Source organism: Hemiscyllium ocellatum, chromosome 10 (assembly GCF_020745735.1).
Source record: "Hemiscyllium ocellatum isolate sHemOce1 chromosome 10, sHemOce1.pat.X.cur, whole genome shotgun sequence".
NCBI classification, from domain to species: Eukaryota; Metazoa; Chordata; class Chondrichthyes; order Orectolobiformes; family Hemiscylliidae; genus Hemiscyllium; species Hemiscyllium ocellatum.
In genome coordinates this window covers 111,893,347-111,913,716 of record NC_083410.1, presented here as the reverse complement: position 1 = coordinate 111,913,716, position 20,370 = coordinate 111,893,347, and the positions used below count along the sequence as shown (strand labels likewise).

The window sequence follows — 20,370 nt, the reverse complement described above, 5'->3', positions numbered from 1 at the left end:
TCACAGAGAGCCTTAATTGCCCAAGGGAATGATATTGTTACAGGCCCCGATTAGCGGTCTGAACATGCAAGGTCAAATCACACCACGAGGAGCCAGAGAAATTTACTTTCAATCAAATGCTTGGGATTAAAGAGATGGTCATGAAGCCTCCAAGTTTTTCTCAGGAGGGAAACCTGCTTTCTTTACCCAGTCTTGTCAATATGTGACTCTAGACCCACAGCAACTATGTTGACTTAACTGCTCTCTGAAAGGCTGCATCAAAAATTGCTCTGGACAAGTCAAATGGATTAGCTGGACAAAGCATGCAATAACAACCTCGGCACTGACTAGTATAATAGCACATCTTGCTCAGTTGGACATGTAAAAGTAATATATCACCAGTTTAGATTGGTCAAATTCCTGTAACTCCCTCCATTTGATGGTGCAGCTGTACTGACACCACTTGGACTACAGTGCTTCAGGCAGCAGATCAACATTGGGGATGGACAAACAATACTAGTCTTACCAACAATGTCCACATCCCATGAACGAGTCTTAAAAAAAGGTCAATACAACTGTATCAAATTCATGCTGGCTTGGTTTTAATCTGTTGATTTGGGAAGTGTGATCAGGTACCTGTCTGAATACTATGATGCTACATCATGAGAACAAAAAGCCAAATACCGTGGACACTGGAAATCAGTAAAGAAATACCAAGTGCTGGGAAGGCTGTGCAGGTTTAGTAACGTGTGTGGTGACAGAAGGTCAGAGTCTTGAAGTCTCAACTTGGTTTTTCTCCCCAAGATGTAGCCTGACCTGCTCAGTGTATCCAGCATTTTCTGTTTTGATAGCATTTGGCAACACTGCGTCAGAAAAGGACTATGGCACTGTTGCTTTCAAATTCAATTAGGATGACATTGTCAACTTATCAACATTAACATAAGTGAAAAGACTTTTCTCACTTGGCACATTCAAATCACAGAAGGTACTTGCCCGATTGTCTGCATATAGACCACATCCAGGCAAAGGTGAATCACCAACACGCCCAGGGTCTTTGAATGGAGCTCCAGATGTTGATACACCTTCACAGTTCAAAGCAAAACCATTGAAAGCAGGTTTGTAAAACCAAAAGTAATTTCTGGACCAGACTAAAGATAGACCATAATTTCTAGCTACTTCAGAATCATACATACCTACAGTTATATTCTCCATCTCATCCAAGACAATCAAACCTAATAACAAACAAAAGCAAACATTATACCGAACAAATGGCTTTGAGACATTTGTCTTGGAGTCCATTATATTCTAACTAATTCCTGCAATTGTAACATTTCTTTTAAACATACATTAAGTTGTTAAAGATGGTATTCTCCTAGTTTTAGAGATCTGCTATTTCCCCATATTGAATTTCATGTGCCACAACTTGATTCATTTTAAATATCGACTCTTGGTGGCTTTTTGGAGAAGATAGCAGCAGTGGTATAATGAGTAATCTAATGAATAATGCCAGATATTAATACCAGAATATTGCTCTGTGAACATTGACTCAAATCCCACAGCAGTTGATGGATTTTAAATTCAATTAATTGATCTAAAGGGTGTGCAGAAGCAAAGAAACCGGGGTTCCAAACTGGTCCAAAGGTGCGCCATAAGATGGCTAAACAGGTTCATGATAAATAACGACAAGTCTTTCTGCTTCATACATCAGGACATAGAGTGTAAGAACAAGTAGCGTGGAGCATATAAAAGACAGCGGTTAGACTTTGGCTGCAGTGGTGTGTACAGTCCTGAATGCAACACTGTATGAAGGATGTGAATGCATTAGAGTGTGAATAAGAGGTCATGAGAATGACTCCAGGGATGAGATAGTTCAGTGGTGAGGTAAGATTGGAGGGGTTGGGACTATATTTCCTTGGAGAAGGCTAAGGGGAGAATTTACGAGTAAAAAGTGAGGTCTGCAGATGCTGGAGATCAGAACTGAAAATGTGTTGCTGGTTAAAGCACAGCAGATTAGGCAGCATCCAAGGAACAGGAAATTCGACGTTTCGGGCCAGAGCCCTTCATCAGGAATTCTGATGAAGGGCTCTGGCCCGAAACGTCGAATTTCCTGTTCCTTGGATGCTGCCTAACCTGCTGTGCTTTAACCAGCAACACATTTTCAGTAAGGGGAGAATTTATACAAATTCACGAGGGACCTGGACAGAGTAGATGGGGAGAATCCACTGCCACTTGTAAATGGACCGAGATCCAGAGGGCACAGTTTAAAAGTGCTTTGCAGAAGAAACAAACAGTGAATAGCTAGGATATGGAATGTAGTGCCCAGGAAGGTTCAATTCGGGTATTCAAGAGGACATTGAATGATTATTTAAACAGAAACAAATGTTGAGGGTTATGGGGCAAAGGCAGGAGAGGGACACGAGTTTAAAACACTCAGACAGGCAATGCAGACATGAATGGCCTCCTTCGGCACTATGACAATCTGTGAAGATGTAATGGAATAGAGAGATAGCACAGGAAAATGGTTAGCTGAGATCTAATGGAGTGGTGACGCAGAAGAGATTGGTCTACTCCCAGTTCCTGTTCCGAGATTCATCAGCCTCCATTTTTGGACAGGCACCCAATGACATACACTAAACAAAAATGAGTAAGGGTGTAACCTAAGAATTTGGCAGTTTACATGTGAGAGTTATGGAACCTGTGCCATTCAGATGGACCAACATCGATCCCTGAGACAGTCTATATAACATATACAACTAGCCTGACCACACCCTCCTAAATAATTCCACTATTCGCTCTCATAAGCCAATTCCTCACCCACTTCCATGTTTAGTTTGTAGCATCCACATCATGAGGCTGCAAGCATCTTTTCAAGTAGAAGTTCATTGAGGAGCTTCCAAAACTCTATGTACTAGATGATTGGGCTTTCTAATGATCCTAGTGTCAGCACCAGGGTGGGATCATTGGCTCTGGACCCAATGCTGCGGCAGCAACACATCTTTTCTCATCTTTCAGGGAATGTTAAAGCCGACACATGCCAACAAGCTTGCAGGCTTCAACATCTTCACCCTACACCTCTGTGCAGCAGCGCCTGGTCTCCAGCTGCCTCAGATACCCCTGTCATTGAGCCAAAAGAGATGTACAGCATGGAAACAGGCCGTTTGGTCCACCTCGATCATGCCAACCAGATATCCTCAACTGATCTAGTCCCACCTGCCAGCACTTGGCCCATATCCTTCTAAACCCTTCCTATTCATGTCCCCATACAGATGCCTTTTAAATGTTGTAACTTCCTCTGACAGTTCATTCCATACACATACCACCCTCTGGGGGGTGGGGGGAGGAGATTCCTCCTTGGGTCTCTTTTAAATCTTTCCTCTCTCATCTTAAACCTGCGCCCTCCCACCCCAGAGAAAATACCTTGTCTATTTATCCTATCCATGACCTTCTTGATTTTATAAATCTCTATAAAGGTCACCCCTCAGCTTCCAATGCTCCAGGGAAAACAGCCCCAGCCTATTCAACCTCCCCCGATAGCACAAATCCTCCAAACCTGGCAACATCCTTGTAAATCTTTTCTGAACCCTTGCAAGTTTCACAACATCCTTCCTATAGCAGAGAGACCAGAACTGCATACAATATTCCAAAAGTGGCCTAACCAGTGTCCTACAACATGAGGACCAATGAGACCAATGCGTCATCACAACTAGATAAGCATCAACAGGTCCACAGAGAGGTCAAGACCAGACAGCAGATGAATGTTCAAAACCAAAGCATTCCACCCCCCTCCTCAAATCCAACTTGCCCCTCCTGCAACAGTAGCAACAGGGGACTGTTTAGTCAAATAAGGATCCACAATGAAAGTCATTCTTAGTCCCAAGGGATTGCCTAGGAGAAGATGGTTTTCAATATCCCACTTTGAGATATTCTTCTTGAAATAAATCAAGGTTGGGAAGGCAGGATCTGCAACTTCAAAAACATTGACCAGTCTTGGGTAACTTTGCTTTAACATTGGTCAGTTGTTGGAAATTTAGCATCACGACATGTGGTTTAATTTATATTCAGTCAATGTAATGTTGGGACTCCATGTTATTTTTCAGTGGCTGAAACTGCTCCTTGACCCTTGTTCCCAATGGTGACCTTCTGATTTGTGGCTGCTTTCAGAGCTTGACTCATGGACTTGCCCCTCACCAACACACTGGCATGCTGACACTGGTGCTGCCTGACTCGGATTGTTGTACTTGCCTGGAACTGCATTCCCATTCAAAATACAGATAATGACTCACACTGGAACTCTGGGGGTTGTGAAAGTGCCAAGCTGGGGATGACATAACCCATGTGTTTTTTGTTTAAATGGTCCTGCATCCTCCCCCACAACTTAAGATTCACAGCTATGTAATATGTGCCCTGGGTCACCAATACGGATTCAGAAGGCGTGCTTAGTCTAAAAGGTAGAGAGGCTGCAAAACAGAGTATCAACAGCAAGAAGATGCTTTTGGAAGTGGGGGAGTATTTGAACCAGTGGGTTGGAAAGAAGGCCCACAGTGACCAGGAGGGTCAAAGACTGGGATGCAGGTGAAGAGACTCAGCTGTTTGAAGGAAGTACTATACAAAATTAAAAGGTGAGCGAAGGTTAAATTGTTTTCAAGCTATTTCATTTACCAAAGTGAAAAGTTTACAATAAAAAGCCCTTCAATCTTTAAAGGTAGAACATTAGAATTTCTGGTTTCTTGAATGTGTGAAGTCCTTCAGAACCCAACCATAGCTTTTACATTTGATTTAATGGGAAAATGTGCTTATTTAGAGCTGTTCCACTTTAAATTGCAATTTTCAGGAAGTTAAAGTGTGGACTTAATGTACTAGGTTAATTTCATACAGATATTCCTCAAGTTCATCCCCATTTATTTTTCCCACTACCTGGAAAAGGACGGGGTCTGTAATTGTCACAGGACTGAAGAGCAGGAGTAGGCCATTTGGCCTTAGGAACTTGCGGCAACATTGGGTTCTCGTCCCAATTCCACTTCCCAGTCCACCTCAATACCCTTGGTTTCCTTTCTGGTCATAAAACTGAACACAACCTTGAAGAAATTCAATTACCCAGCTGCCACTGCTTCTGGGGAAGATAACTTCTCAAATGAGACTTTAGAATAATCAATGACAGTTCCACAGTTACCATGACTGAAATGAGATTTCAACTACAATGTTGTTTTTATTAATTAGCAAAGTATTCCAAAAAAAATGAATCCACCAGCTGGTTGTGGGATTTGAAGCCATTTCCTCAGATAATTATCCTAGTCTTTGGATTATGAACACCAATACGATTGCCACTATACTGCCATCTCTACCAGGTCAGGAATGAGATCTGCATGGCTTCACACAATTAGTCTGAGGCTCAACTTGCTAAATTAATGTATTTTCACATTTCATTCTAACTGAACCAACTATCCAGGCTTGTTATACTGGTACTTAATTTCAACTCAGCCAAATTGGCTTAGGTTCCAGATTATTCATCATCTTTCAATGATTGTACCAACTCTACCAAAAGGTAAATAACTGCTTGCATTGTCTGTCAGAACCGTTATTGTGGATATTTGAGATCAATTGCATTTTGTGGCAACATGAAAACATTTTGACTAGTTGCACTATTGAAGGTTTATTGAAGAATCCCTTCTGCTCCAAATAGCTTTTGGTTTAGTCTGTAATGCTTTAAGTTTTAATCAGAATGAGAAAGTTTGAAACATGGCTCTAGCAAAATGAACAATACCTATTTGATTACGTTAATTTAACTAGCAAGATTGACTGCAGGTTGTAATGAACTCTAGAATTATATAATGTAATAAGGAAATTGCTTTATAACAATACCAAAATGGAAGCTGAGGCTGACCTCCCCCCCCCCACTCTGAGAACCGAAAACCAATACACCCAAAGAGGAGTCTCCTACGCTATAATCTGCAGAGAGTGTGAAAAATGGTTAACCTGCTACTCACCAAATTCTAGTTGTTAAATGAAATACATCCCTGACACTCACTTTAAAATCAACAAGTAACAATTTATTTATCTAACTCTAACAGTGAGCAAATTAACTAAACTATTAACAAACCAAATAAATCCCTTTTAACTACTAACTATTCCAGAGTAAAACAAGATTTTAATGGTATGCTGTTCCAATAAATACAAGACCCACTCAGATCACAAAAACAGAAGCCGAATTTAATGCCTCAAAATTATAGCCAGGTCACATGCCCTCCAGAATGTTATGCGCCTTCTCTGTCGATTCATCTGTCAGGAATGTCTTCTCTGTCATTGGTACTGTTGTTATTTAGATGGTGCTTTCTCTAATACATAGATGACTGAGAGAGCCAGCGATTCTCTTTGAGAGCTGTTAGCTTTGGCGGATGGCTGTTAGCTCTCTGTCTTTTTTCAACTGCCCCCTTCTTTTATACCCTTGATGACATATTAATATTTCTTAGAATAGGATTGGTTCTATGTTGTCAAAATCATAAGATTTAATTTTAATAGGGTTTTGGTATCTAAGGGCCTGGTTCAAATTGATTGGTTAAATTCAAAAGGCTGTTGTCTTGGTTAAAAAAAAATTGGCCTGTTAACTGTACGGCCTTTCAATACAAATGTTTCAATTCAGGTCCTCTCCTTACTCAAACTTTGCAGTGGCTTGTCATAGACGTCCATTTTAAATCTCTAAGTCCAGAAAAAGCACCATCTTTAAAAGGGTCCATGCAATGCTTCCTCCCCTAGCATTTTAAAAACACCAAATTTTAACTGCCTTCTTCCCAATTTACAGTTACTCAACCTAACTTCGCAACAGTACGCAAGACATTTCTTACCTAAAGTGTCATGGTTTTTGGGAGGGCTCTTGCGACTCTGCAAAAATTCCTGGACAAATTGAAACTATTTTTTTAAAAAAATCATCAAAAATGAAACAAACAGAAAAATCTTAAGCAAAGCATTTGCACAACTGAGGACTTCATGTGAAAATTATGTACAAAAATTACTGGAAGCCTATGTGTTTTTTCATTTCCCTTCTGAACCCATCTAGCAATGCTATTGAATAAAACATTTGACAAGCATATATAATTTCATACATTTATAACCTATAAATGAAGCGGCATCATAATTAAGTAGTGATGTGTTAATCCAGAATATGCCATAAATTTTAATAAGTCTCCAAACCCACGAATATAAAACAATAATCCTTTACATAAGAACACAAGAAATAGGACCAGAAGTAGGCTACTCAGCCCCTCATGCCAGCCATGCCAGTCAATAAGATCATCTTGATGTGCCACAGGGCTCACTTCCTCTTCCATGCCAGCTCAAAGCTTTTGAAGTATTGTGGACTTGAGGGCTATCTACCTCCACTTGAAATGCTTACTGCCATCTAGCTTCCACAACTCGCTGGGGTAGAGAATTCCAGACATTCACTGCCCCCAGAAGAAATTCCTCTATATCACAGCTTTAAATGAGTGTTGCCATGTTCTGTAACTAATTCCTCTAGTTTGAGATTTCCCCACTGCTGGAAACATCTTCCCCACACTATCTTATTAAACTCCATCAGAACAGGTATTTTACGAAAAGAATGATTGCTCCTCATTCTCTAAACTCAAATGATTAAAGAGCTAAATAGTTTAACTATTCTTGAGAAACCAAGCCCTCCAATCGAGGAATCAACCCAGTGAAACTCTTGAACTCCTCCACTGCCTACAGATCTGTTCTCAAGTACAGGGATCAAAACTGCACCCAGTACTCCAAGTGCAGTCTCACCAACATCCTGTGTTGTGGTGACAGGACATTGCTACTTTGGAATTCCAACTCCTTGCAATATAGGCCAAAATTCCATTTGCCTTCTTAGTCACTTGCAGCACCTGCATGCGAGCTGTTTGTGTTTCATGTATAAGAACTCCAAGATCTATTTGTACTGCATTTTTTTGGGAGTGTCTCTTGATTTAAATAGTAGCTTGCCTTGGGATTGTTGAGATTGTGGTGCTGGAAAAGCACAGCAGGTCAGGCAGCATCCAAGGAGCAGGAGAATCGATGTTTTGGGCAGGACCCCTTCATCAGGAATGAGGCTGGGAGCCTTGGGGGTTGAGAGAGAAATGGGAGGGGGTGGGGCTGGGGAGAAGGTAGCTGAGAGTGCAATAGGTGGATGGAGGTGGGGTGAAGGTGATAAGTCGGAGGGTGGAGCAGATAGGTGGGAAAGGAGATTGACAGGTGAGACAGGTCATGAGGGCGGTGCTGAGCTGGAAGGTTGGAACTGGGGTAAGGTGAGGGGAGGGGAAAATGAGAAAACTGGTGGAGTTCACATTGATGCCCTGGGCTTGAAGGTGGCCACTCCTTCACCACCCGAAGAACGCCTTATCTTCTGCCCCGGGCAGAGTGAGGGTCAGAGGCAAGAGCAAAGGTGATTTTCAGAGCCTTTGAATCACCAAGTGTTCCTCCAACTGCCTCCAGGTTGGGTCAATTGGAGGACCCCTCAACACGGTAGGTTCATGGCCATGGCTTCCCAAACTAGGAATAAATCAATAAATCCAATCAAATCTTTGCCATCAACCAGCAAGGTAGGTGGTTGGAGAAAGAGGTTAGTTGAGGTTCTTAAGCGTCTATCAATTGACCACTTAAGGACTTGAATTGCTGACAAGACAAGAATTTTGCCCAAGGACCTTTGCTGTCCAGCAGTGAAAAGGAAATATGCTTCATTCTAGGATCCACTCATTCAACTGTTTTCCCTTCTCACTTTCTCTCCTTTTGCTCCTTTGTTCAGGTTCCCATTTGGTTTGAAGGATAACCGAGTTTAAACCTGTTCTTATGAGGCTCTGAGCGTACTTTCAAGATAAAACAAGAGCGATGTTTATTGCACAAAAAAGAAACTGTATCCCATTAGAAAATAACAATTGAAACAATTTCAGCATGACATCAGAAAAAAACATTGTCTTTTTCATCTCAGCAATAATCTTACTGACATTCAAATTTCAGTAAAGATCCATTCCTATCTCCTGGCAAAGGTTTCTGGCTCAGCTGCAATTACTTTCTTTTGGAAAATTGCTGCACATTCATCCGATGCTATCTTCTTGAAAGAATGTTTCTCCCTCTGACTGTGAAAACAAACTCCTGACTCAGACTATGACTTAGCATGGGATCCTTAAATCCAAGTCTCCAACAGCTTTGTAGGATGACTCTTCAGGAACACTCCCACAGCCTTCTGTTTCTGGAGTTTTCTTCTCACTGCCTTGTAAGCATCGCAGGATGGTTCCCAGCCAGGACTGCTTTGAGATTGTGAAGAGCAGCATCTGTCCACTGCATGAACCTTGTCTGGATCCTGCTCCCTCTCTGACAGTTAGAGAATTCATCAACAAACATCTCAACAATGCCCTCCTGAGGTAGCTTGCTCTTCATTTAGCAGTAATCACAACTGTTATTATTATGTTGTTATCTACGTAGAGTCACAGATACGTACAGCACGGAAACAAACCCTTTGGTCCAAACTCATCCATGCTGACCAGATACCCTAACCTAATCTAGTCCCATTTGCCAGCACTTGGCCCACATCCCTCTAAACCCTTCCTATTCAGATAGCCATCCAGATGCCTTTTAAATGTAATCGTGCCAGCCTCCACCACTTCCTCTGGCAGCTCAAACCATACATGCACCACTCTGTGAAAATGTTACCTCTCAGGTCCTTTTTAAATCTTTCCCTTCTCACCTTAAACCTATGCCCTCTAGTTCTGCACTACCCAACCCCCAAGGAAAAGACCTTGTCTATTTACCCTATCCATGCCACTCATGATTCTATAAATTTCTGTAAGGTCATCCCTCAGCCTCTGACGCTCCAGGGAAAACAGCCTCAGCCTATTCAGCCTCACCATCTAGCACAAACCCTACAAACATGGCAACGTCCTTGTAAATCTTTTCTGAACTCTTTCAAGTTTCACAAAATCCTTCCAATAGCAGGGAGACCAGAATTGCACGCAATATTCCAAGTGGTCTAATCAATGTCCGATATAGCCGCAACATGACTTCCCAACTCCTGTACTCAATACTCTGACCAATAAATGAAAGCATACCAAACGTCTTCTTCACTATCCTATCTACCTGCAAATCCACTTGCAAGGAACTATGAACCTGTACTCCAAGGTCTCTTTATTCAGCAACACTCCCCATTTACCATTTTTTCAACCTGATTTCCTGATGACGACAAAAGCTCAGATTCTTGCAGTAATGAAAACTAAAATGCATTTTTCTTCTACTTTAGAATCCAAATTATTAAATAATAATCAACTTGGATAACACTTTCCCACAGAAAATAAACCAACAGATATATGTGAAAGACACTTTCACTTCCCACTATAATTTACTATCTATTTTTGTTTTACTTGATTTTATTTGGACGTTGCTACACATTTACATTAAATAAACAAAATCTTCCCAGACAATTATATCAGACAGGTCCCTTTTGATCACATTTGTTCTTAATGAAACGTATGCAATGATATTGCTTCTGCCGAAGACGTAAATGATTTTCAAATTCTTGTTATGGCAGTTAACTCCACCAAACCAATCTCGGCTTTTTAGGAAAGAAAAATGGTCTTTTCCAGCATGGATCACAAAGATTTAAATAACAATCTCTGCTAAGTCATTGGATATATAAAATTCAAAATGTTGCAGAGCCAAAGTCAGAGTTCTCTTATTCTATCGCTAAACATTTCTGCGGATGTGAATTCAACTCTCATGAAAAGGATGTTGCCAGGTTTGTAAGGTTTGTGCTAGAAGGAGAGGCTGATTGGTTGATCCCCAATCTCATTCATTCTACTGGAATAAAACTGAATTAGTTGATGGCACGACTTAGCAGAATTCAGTGCTATGAAAACTAGTATTTTCGTTAACATAGGTCTCAAGCTGTCAAAGACATTCAGCACTCTGACAATTCAAATTTCATTTCTCCTTAACAAAGTTAAGCCACTGCAATGCAGAAATTCAAAATTAATTCTGTTAAAATCCATTGATGCCTATGTTCTGCACAATCTATTACATCATCTTCGACACAGGAAAATCCAAACTAGCTGTTAATTGCATTCGCTGGTGCTAGTTGGCTTTCCACAGAAGGGCCCAAATAAGTCTTTTTTGGTGAAGTTTACAACTAAATGGGCTATTTAGTCATAGAGTCAGAGTCTTAGAGATGTACAGCATGGAAACAATCAAAATCAATTAAATGATTTCAAATCATACAACATGGAAGTAGATCCTTTGGTCCAACTACTCCATGCTAACCAAACATAACAATCTGACCTGTCTATAGCTGACACACGCCTCCAATTTCTAAACCACCACCTCAATGTCACTAGTAATCCAGCATTCTGTATGCCTATCAGCCTTACCCTTCACCCTTACAAGAACATACTACCTCATCTCATTTTTAAAAGCCGGTGAATAACTTCCCTCATTCAACCTTTGAAAGTTCCTGTTTGATACGGTCAAAATTGGCTTTATTCCAATTTAGAATTTGAACTTCTTGATCAGTACTATGCTTGCCCACAATTCTACTAGCTTTAAAACAGTTATGATCACTTCCCCCAAAGTGCTCTCCCACTGACATCTGTCACTTGCCCTGCTTTATTTCCCAAGAGGTCAAAGTATTACTCATTCTCTTGTAGATGTTCTACATATTGAATCACAAAGTTTTCTTGTAAACATTGAACAAATTCCTCTCTATCCAAGCTCCTAATACTATGGCAGTCCCAGTCCAAACTGGAAAGTTACAATTCCATACCATTTCAACCCTATTATTCTTACAAATAATTGAGATTTCCTTACATATTTGGTTCCCAATTTCCCGCTGACAACTGGAGTGAATATAGTACAATCCCCACAAAGTGATTATCTCTTTCTTATTTCTCAGTTCCACCCAAATACATTCACTGAACAATCTCCCAGGAATACCCTCTGTATGTACAGCTGTAATGTTATCCATAGCCTAAACTGCCACTCCACCTCCTCTCTGGCCTCCCTTTCTATCCTTCCAACAGCATCTATACCCTGGAGCACAAGCTGCCAGTCCTGTACACCCCTAGGCCACATTGGTGTAATAGCTGTTATCCCAATCCCATGTTCCCAACTATGTCCTGAGTTCATCTGCCTTTACTACCAAGCCTCTTGCATTGAAGTAAATGCAGTTTAATTTATCAGTCTGAACTCATTCTCTGCCAGGGTCATGTCTGCCTTGACTATTCGATTCCTGATGAAGAGCTCCTGCCCGAAATGTCCATTTTCCTGCTCCTCCGATGCTGCCTGACCTGCTGTGCAGTTCCAGCACCACTCTAATCTTGACTCTAATCTCCACCATCTGCAGTCCTCACTTGCACCTATTAGATAAGCCAACCATGTCTACTCTACCAGCCTCGCCCTTTTATCACAATTGCTTCGGTTTCCACCCCCTTTAGGAAATTAAAGACTCCCGAGTAGCTGGAACAAATGTCCCCGCGAGGATATTGGTCCCCTTCTCATTCAAATCGAACCAGTGCCTCTCTTACAAGTCATGTTTACCCCAAAAAGATCCCAATGATCCAAAACTCTGAACTCCTGCCCTCTGTGCCTCAGCAGTGTATTCAGAGTTGTAAATATTCCTCCCAGGTTTGGGTGGACACAAGCAAATCATCAATACATACAACATAGCTGGATAATTCTTCAGTTTGTTGGTTAATCATTGAAAAGTTGTAGATGTATTTTTTATTCTCAATGGCATCTTTCTATTGATTAGGTCCTCCATGGTGCAAGAAGCTAATATTTACGCAGCTGTATCAGTCAGTGGAACTTGGCAATATCCTTGAACAAGTTTATTTTAAAAATAACAAACCATGTTCATCCAACCCTCAACACAATCCTCCAACTGTGGCATTCAATTTGAATCTGCCTTTGTCAGTGTTAATTTTGAGATGATCTAATGCAATCTTTGTGATCTGCTTTCATCACAATTGATGAGATCCAAGAAAATGGGGCATAAAGCTAAAAATCAAAGCCAGGCCATTCAGGGGTGCTGACAGGAAGCATTTGCTCACATCAAGGAATGTGCAAATCTGGAACAACTCCCTTATTACCCAACAGCAGCAGCCCCCCTCCCCCAAATCAACTTGGGGTCAACTGGAAATGTCAAACACAGAGATTATGGGTTAGGTAAAAGGAGATTACCTTAAGGTTGACAGAACCAAGGCAAGAGACAACACAGATCAACCACGATCTAACTAAACGACAGAACAGGTGCGAGGGCCAACTGTGCAAGAATAACAATTAAGTGAGAAAGCTGCAGCATGATAACTTTTTTGGCATAAATTGTCTGCAAGCTAAAATACTAACTGGGGCTCAAAAATGAACTTTGATCTTGCATTTTAGATTTTTTTTAAACTAGTTGTTCTAAATCTACAAAGCTAATGTGGAAACATTATATGCATGAGTGTCAGTCACAGGTGTATAGAGACTGTTGTTTAATCACCTCATAGGCAGCCAAGCTTGCCTCAGTCATCATGTCACTGTTATCTTCAATACGGAATCCCTGTTCTCTGGCAAAGGCAACTGCTCCTTCTCCAACAAGCATGTTATGTTCGCTCTTATCCATCACCATTTGAGCCACTGTCAGTGGGGTACCAACACTATTACAAAGCATAATGAAAAATGTAAAATACAGTTATAAAAGAAATTTAACACGTTTTTCATTATTGTTGCGTCATTTTTCTTTAGCTGCACAAACTTTCAGAAGTGAAAAGTTATAATTGGTGCTGTGTTGTGATGTGATGTGATGTGATAGGATGTGAAATACTGAACATATTTAATTGGCTTGAAGAACTCTTTTGCTCGCACGATATCAAGGCTTGAACCTCTGGGTGAATCAAATCTATGGGAAATGTCAAATGTGGGGCAATCTGGGGAAATGGGCAAATTAATTCAAATATGGCAACAAAAAACAAGCAGGAGAGACAAATTGAAAATAAACGATTCACACTGTGAAAGGATCTAGAAAATAGTGTATGCTCATTTAAATACACAAAAATAATTCAATGAATTGGTGAATACCCAATCAACTAAGGGACACAAAGTATCAGACAGTTACACAAGTTTCAAGAGCAATTTCAAAGATCCTTTCCCTACAGGGTTTTAATTGATGATAAGAATCGGTAAATTTGGAAGATACAACACAAGAGGCTATTCATTCCACCTTACACCATTCCATAACATTACATAGGATATATAAGTCAACAGTCCTGATTAAAATGGAAGCAGCCACGTACAGTGATAATGACTACAGCTGACAGTCAACACCTACCCAGGCAGGGCTGCGACTGCTCCAAAACGCCCCGGCAGCCCTTCCATGATTGCAGCATCACACTGAACAACTCCAGCTTTGTTTGGGAAGCCCCCACGGCCGACCACAAAGCAGCCAGTCTCTTTGTCATTTTCTAGTTCTGGAAGTTGAAGGAGAAGCAAACTTTAATTTATCAATTTGCTTTATCTCAGTTTGAGATATTACACTGCAGTGCTGTTCTAAAGTCTGTAACACTTTGGAACGGCCTGGGTGAACAGAAAACGTGGTGGCAACAAAAGACTTAAAAATCAAGATTAGGGGCAGGAGTAGGCCTATCGGGTCTTCTCAGCCAATTAATTAGACCTCAAGATGGCCTCAACCCCATTTTGCTGTTTCCATCCTGTATGACTCTCGATTCCCTGGAAAATCAAAATTCTACAACTCAGCCTTACCCAAATTTGATAAAGCGCTGCTTTCTGAGGGAAAGAGAATGTCAGATGCTAACAACTCTCTGAAAAAGAACTTCTCATCTTTCTTAAAAGGGAAATGCTTAAAATGTGTCCCCTAGTTCTAGTCTTGCCCACAAAGGAAAAACATTTTCCTAGTTGCCACCACATCCAGTCTCCTGTTTCAATACGATCACCACTCATTCTTTGAATCAAGCCTGCTCACTCTTTCTTCAAAAGTTATTTCTCCCATTCCCATCTCAGTAATGAGTTGCATGAAATTTCTCTGAACTAAATCTAAGGTCATTATGTCTACTCTCAAATGACGAGATAAAAAAACTACAGACAGTACTGCAGATGTCAGCTCACAAAGGCTCTGTACAGCTGCAATAAACTGACCCAACATTATAATTAATTTCCCATGCAAGAAACAACATTCCATCCGCCTTCCCAATTACTTGTTGTACTGCATAACCTTTCCTGCTTCAATTACCAGGTCAGTACTGTGAGAAACTAAGCTCACTCACTTCAATAATTTCAGTCCGAGACAAGATCTGAATCAGTAATGTCATTTATTTCACACTTGCAAGTGGGTGCGATGTCCACTGTCCACAAGGCAGGGACAAAATACACCGAATTCAACGAATACTTGATATGTATATAATCTGGTTTCTACATTTTTTTTATTTCATTGCTTCTCCCCTGTTTACATCCTCCACTTCCGTAAGACCAGTACCCATTACTCCTGTTTGTCTCTTGCCTTATCCGGCCTTGTCTGTGACAAAATGCTTATTTCTGGCCTCAGACGGCTGTTTGACCTCATCCTGCTGTGGGTCATTGATGGGCATATCCTTTCCTTACCATTATCTACTCCCTCCATCTGAGCCGCCCCTCTCAGCATCTTATTGTAAAGAACCTTTTAATTGGGGTTTATTCCTGTGTTCCTGTAAAAGTGGGAAACAGATGTTTATACCTACTGTTTGTACAGGCGTATCTAGCTTAACTTCCTCCCCTCACAGCATCTTATCTAGTTGCCTGTAATATCTCCCATTGTTTTGCTGTCCCGTTTCTTTCTTGCATACACTTTTAGCTAATACAGAAACAATTTTGCATTTCCTCCACAGTTTCCATTCTTGTTGACTCCGCTCTTGGCTGAAACAATTCCACACTGGTGTGAGTTCATTGATTTTGTATAAGTTATTATAATTGCAGAAGTAACACTACTTTACCCATATCCCACAGTCCCTAGGTCATTCTGGACCACCAAGTTTTACAATCTTTCCCCACATAAATAGCAAGCTAAGGAAGGATCACCTGACCTGAAGCGATTACTCTTATTTCTCTCCACAGATACTACCAGACCTGCTGAGCTTCTCCAGCAATTTGTTTCGGTTTCTGATTTATAGCATCCGCGGGTTTTGTTTTGCTGCTTTTCTTTCTCCCTGCCACATTTTCCATATTATACTCTGATCTGCCATATCTTTTGCCCACATACTTAACCTGTCAAACTAAATTTATCTATCCCTTATCTCTTCTTGATAACATACTACTTAACCCACATTGGAGTCATTGACAAATTTAGTTGCCTTACGTTTTATCCATTTATCCAAGTCAATGATATTGATTGCAAAAAGAATTGAGCAACAGGATCTTCATGGTACTCTCCAAGTCCATGTTTTCCAAGCTTAAAACTGATTTATCTCTACTTTATGCTTCCTGTTAGCTTACAAAGCATTTATCTATATTAATACATTAACTCTTGTCTTGTGAAGTAACCTTATCAAATGCTTTTGGAAATTCAAGTGTGGAGCATCTACAGGTCCCTTTCATCTACCTTTTATCTTCTTTATCTCCCCACCTATTGATGAGTAATTCCTAATAGACCTCGAATAAATTCATGAAACACACTCAAATATACTTATTAGCAAAAAAAATTGACTTTCCAAACATAAATTTATTGAAAAATACAAACAATAACAAAAACCAGTATAATAAAGAGAAAAAACCCACAAATTACAATTGTCTACAAACTACTAACCTATCCTATAATACAAAACAAACCTTAACACTGCAAAATAACACCAATAAATAAATAAATGACTAATAGATTTAAAAAAAGCAAAAGAAAACAAAAAAAAATCAGGAAGACCGATCAGCTATGATCGGCATAAAGCTCCCAAACAAAAGAATGTGACCATTGTATATATTCCCGTATTAACTCAGGAGACCCCTCTTCAGGGCCCAGGGCTTGACAAATCTAACCATTCTGGTTAACCAAATGTCCTAGTTAAGATAGTTGACAAATCTATATTCAAATAACTGAAGTAGGGCTGCCATGTCTTATAAAAATGGTCTGTTGTGTGGTGCACCATGTTTGTAAAATAAATCCAAGCGAATGTGCTCCATAATTAATGTCTGCCATCCCAGCAATCCCAGTGGGTTCTCATACACCCAATTCATCAGAATATTCTTCCATACACAGTATGCAAGAATATTAAATAGTCTCTTCCCATGCCTGTCTAAAGATGGTAAATTCAGTAGACCTAAGAGGAGAGATATTGGGTCTACTTTGACTTCAGTCCTCAATACCCTCCCTATCTCTCCCACCACAGCAATAAACACGGAGCCTGTGGCATGTCCAGAAGCAATGGGTAAGAGTACCTACACTTTCTCACATTCTCCCACATGTTCTCCCATGTTTCAGAAGAGATCTCCACTCCCAGCACTTGCTCCCAGACCTCTCATAACCGGTTAATGTCCTGCCAGGCCCAGGAACTGAGAGGGTTCTTGTGGAACACAGCAACAACCTCTGTGTCTCGGGCTTATAGGGCTTAGTGAGAAGCGTGGTCTTCTTCTGGATGAAACCCCTAACCTGAAAAAAAAACGGAAAACGTCTCTGCTGGGCAGCCCGTATTTGCGGCTCAGTTGCTCGAAAGACATCATAACCTCCCTCTCAAACAAATCTCCCAAACTTGCTGCCCAGAGTTTGAACCCTGAGTGTATCATCCCTGGTTGAAACCCTGGCATACCAACTATGGGGGTGAGTGGCAAAGTCTTGGATACCTCTTGTTCCTGATGAAGGGCTTATGCTCGAAACGTCGAATTCTCTATTCCTGAGATGCTGCCTAACCTGCTGTGCTTTGACCAGCAACACATTTGCAGCAAAGTCTTGGATAAGCAACCCTCACTCTGATGCATCACCCTCCATGCCTTGACTGTACTAATGACGTGGGGTTCCGGCAGTGGTCCATAACTGTCCTCATCTTATCCATGAACAATAGGTTAATAAGAGGGCACTTTGCCTGGCAGGCCTCGATATCCAGCCATATTGAGTTTGTATCGTTACCTACCCAATTACAGACAAAGGACAGCAGGAAACTCAACTGATACCTCCTGATGTCTGGGAAATCAACTCCTCTCCCTCCTTGAGGCAACTGCAATTTAATAAGTTTGATGAGGTGCCACCCATGATGCCATTCAAAGGAACCAAACTAACCCATGAGTCTCCACAGCGTTGACCCGGGAAACATTATAGGGAGCATACGCATGGGATAAAGCAAACAAGGAAGAACATTCATCTTAATGAGAGAAATTGGAAGACCCTCCCATCTCTGGTGATCTCGTCTAATATTGTTGAGCAAATGAGCAAAGTTAGTCCGAAATAACAGATCAAACTTGGGGGTAATAAAAATGCCTAGGTACCGGAACCCCACCCGTGACCACTTAAAAGGGAACCTTGGGCCACCTTCAATCTTTGGTGCATCCTTGAGGTTACCCATGGGCAGAGCCTCTGATTTGCCAAAGTTAATCTTATATCCTAAAACAGCCCCAAATGAATTGATATATTGTACCACATGGGGTATGGAGATCATCAGGTTCGGCAAAAACAGAAGGACATCATCCATGTACAGTGTAATCTTGTGTGTCCTCCATCCCAATTCTGGAGCAGTTATGTGGACGTTCTGACGAATGGCCTCTGCCAGCGGTTCTATCACCAAGGTAAACAACAATGGTGAGAGGGGGCGGCCTTGCAGACTTCACCCCGTTGGTGATGACCGTGGCCAGAGGGTGGCGATATAAAACCTCCACCCACCTCGCAAAGACCCCACCCAACCCAAACTGTTCCAAGACATAAAAAAGATATGGCCATTCCACCCAGTCAAATGCTTTCTCTGCGTCCAAGGAAATCACTAACCCCTGAATCGATCATTGCTGACAAAGTTGGACCACATTCAGCAACCTTCTAATACTATTAGAGGATCTACGGTCTCTTATAAAGCCTGTTTGGTCCTCTTTAATATGGGGCAACACCTTTTCCAATGTCAGTGCCAAGATCCTCAGGAAACTTCTTCTTAAGAATTAAGGAAATATTAGCTTCTCTCAAAGATGGTGGTAGGCATTCATGCATATAGGAGTGATTGTACATCTCCAACATCGGCCCTGACAGAATCCCTATAAACTCCTTATAAAACTCACCCGGGAGACCATCAGGGCCAGGCGCTTTCCCACTCTGAAATGGTCTAGCTGCCTCCTGTATTTCCTGAAATGTCAAGGGGGCATTAAGGAGACAGTCCTGTTCCAAGGTTACCCCTGGGAGGTCCAGGTTCCTAACAAAGGTCTCCATTTTAGCCCTCCTGTCCTCACAACCTTCAGACTGATTGAATTCAGAGTAAAAGCTCCGAAAAGCATCATTAATCTTTTTAGCATCATATGTAAGGACTGCGGCACTGTCTCCGATTGCAGTCACGGATTGGGGAGAATGCATTTTCCTAGTCGGGTTGCTAAATACTTTCCTGGCCTATTCCCATATTCGAACAGCCTTTGTCTAACAAAAGCGAGTTCTTTCTTAGCAGTTTGTGTCAGTATTGAATTCAAGGCAGCCCGGGGGGGCCGTGATTCGCTGTAGCTTAGTCATCGAAGACCATTCAAAATGTGCGTCTTGGAGGCTTTCAACTGTGATTCAAGTAGATGCTGCTGTTCCTCCTTCTGTCCCTTCCAGCTAGCCGAATATGAAGTAGCTCATCCCAATTCCAGAGCGGTTATGTGGACGTACTGACGAATGGCCTCTGCCAGCAGTTCTATCACCAACGGAAACAACAATGGTGAGAGGGGGTGGCCTTGCAGACTACTCCGATCAATTGTAAAATTCCCAGACTTCACCCCGTTGGTGATGATCATAAAGGCCTTGGCAGTCTCCCATAGCATGGACGGACTACTAGCCATGCCTGAGTTGATAGTCAACAATTCCTGAAACACCTTTAAAAAGAATTCCACACATTTGGAATCCTTAAGGAGAAAAGGGTTCAGACACCAGTGCCGCAAACCTAGCCCCTCACTCTTGTCTTTAACCTCCAATGTACCGCTGTGTGATCAGAGATAGTCCAGAGGATACGCGCCATCCTGTCTTGGGGTGCCATTTTTATTTCCAATAGTATCTTTTCCCTGGTGACAGCAATTGTTTTAATTTCCTCCCTGTCATTCATGTCCTTATTTATAGGTGCAAAGTACCTGTTCCATACACCACCATTTCCTTGTGAACTATTTTCTATTTATCTAAACTTATTTGTTGAAGGGCTGACACTAACATTTGTTCCACTTGCCCTATTTAAATACTTAAAGTCATAGTGTTATATAGGACAGAAACAG

General features: G+C 41.3%; 1 protein-coding gene across 2 annotated transcripts in view; it reads right to left on the bottom strand.

The window, feature by feature from the left end:
* Nucleotides 1-20,370, bottom strand: part of zgc:153169 (uncharacterized protein LOC767799 homolog) — a 48,202-nt gene that overhangs the window by 11,910 nt on the left and 15,922 nt on the right. For both annotated transcript variants that reach the window (XM_060831870.1, XM_060831868.1), the window contains exons 2-6: nucleotides 14,300-14,438; nucleotides 13,472-13,628; nucleotides 6,819-6,867; nucleotides 1,173-1,211; nucleotides 969-1,061 (exon numbers count right to left, since the gene is read on the bottom strand). In XM_060831870.1, coding sequence (XP_060687853.1) covers nucleotides 969-1,061; nucleotides 1,173-1,211; nucleotides 6,819-6,867; nucleotides 13,472-13,628; nucleotides 14,300-14,438 — 477 coding nt within the window. The remainder of the gene's footprint in view (nucleotides 1-968; nucleotides 1,062-1,172; nucleotides 1,212-6,818; nucleotides 6,868-13,471; nucleotides 13,629-14,299; nucleotides 14,439-20,370) is intronic.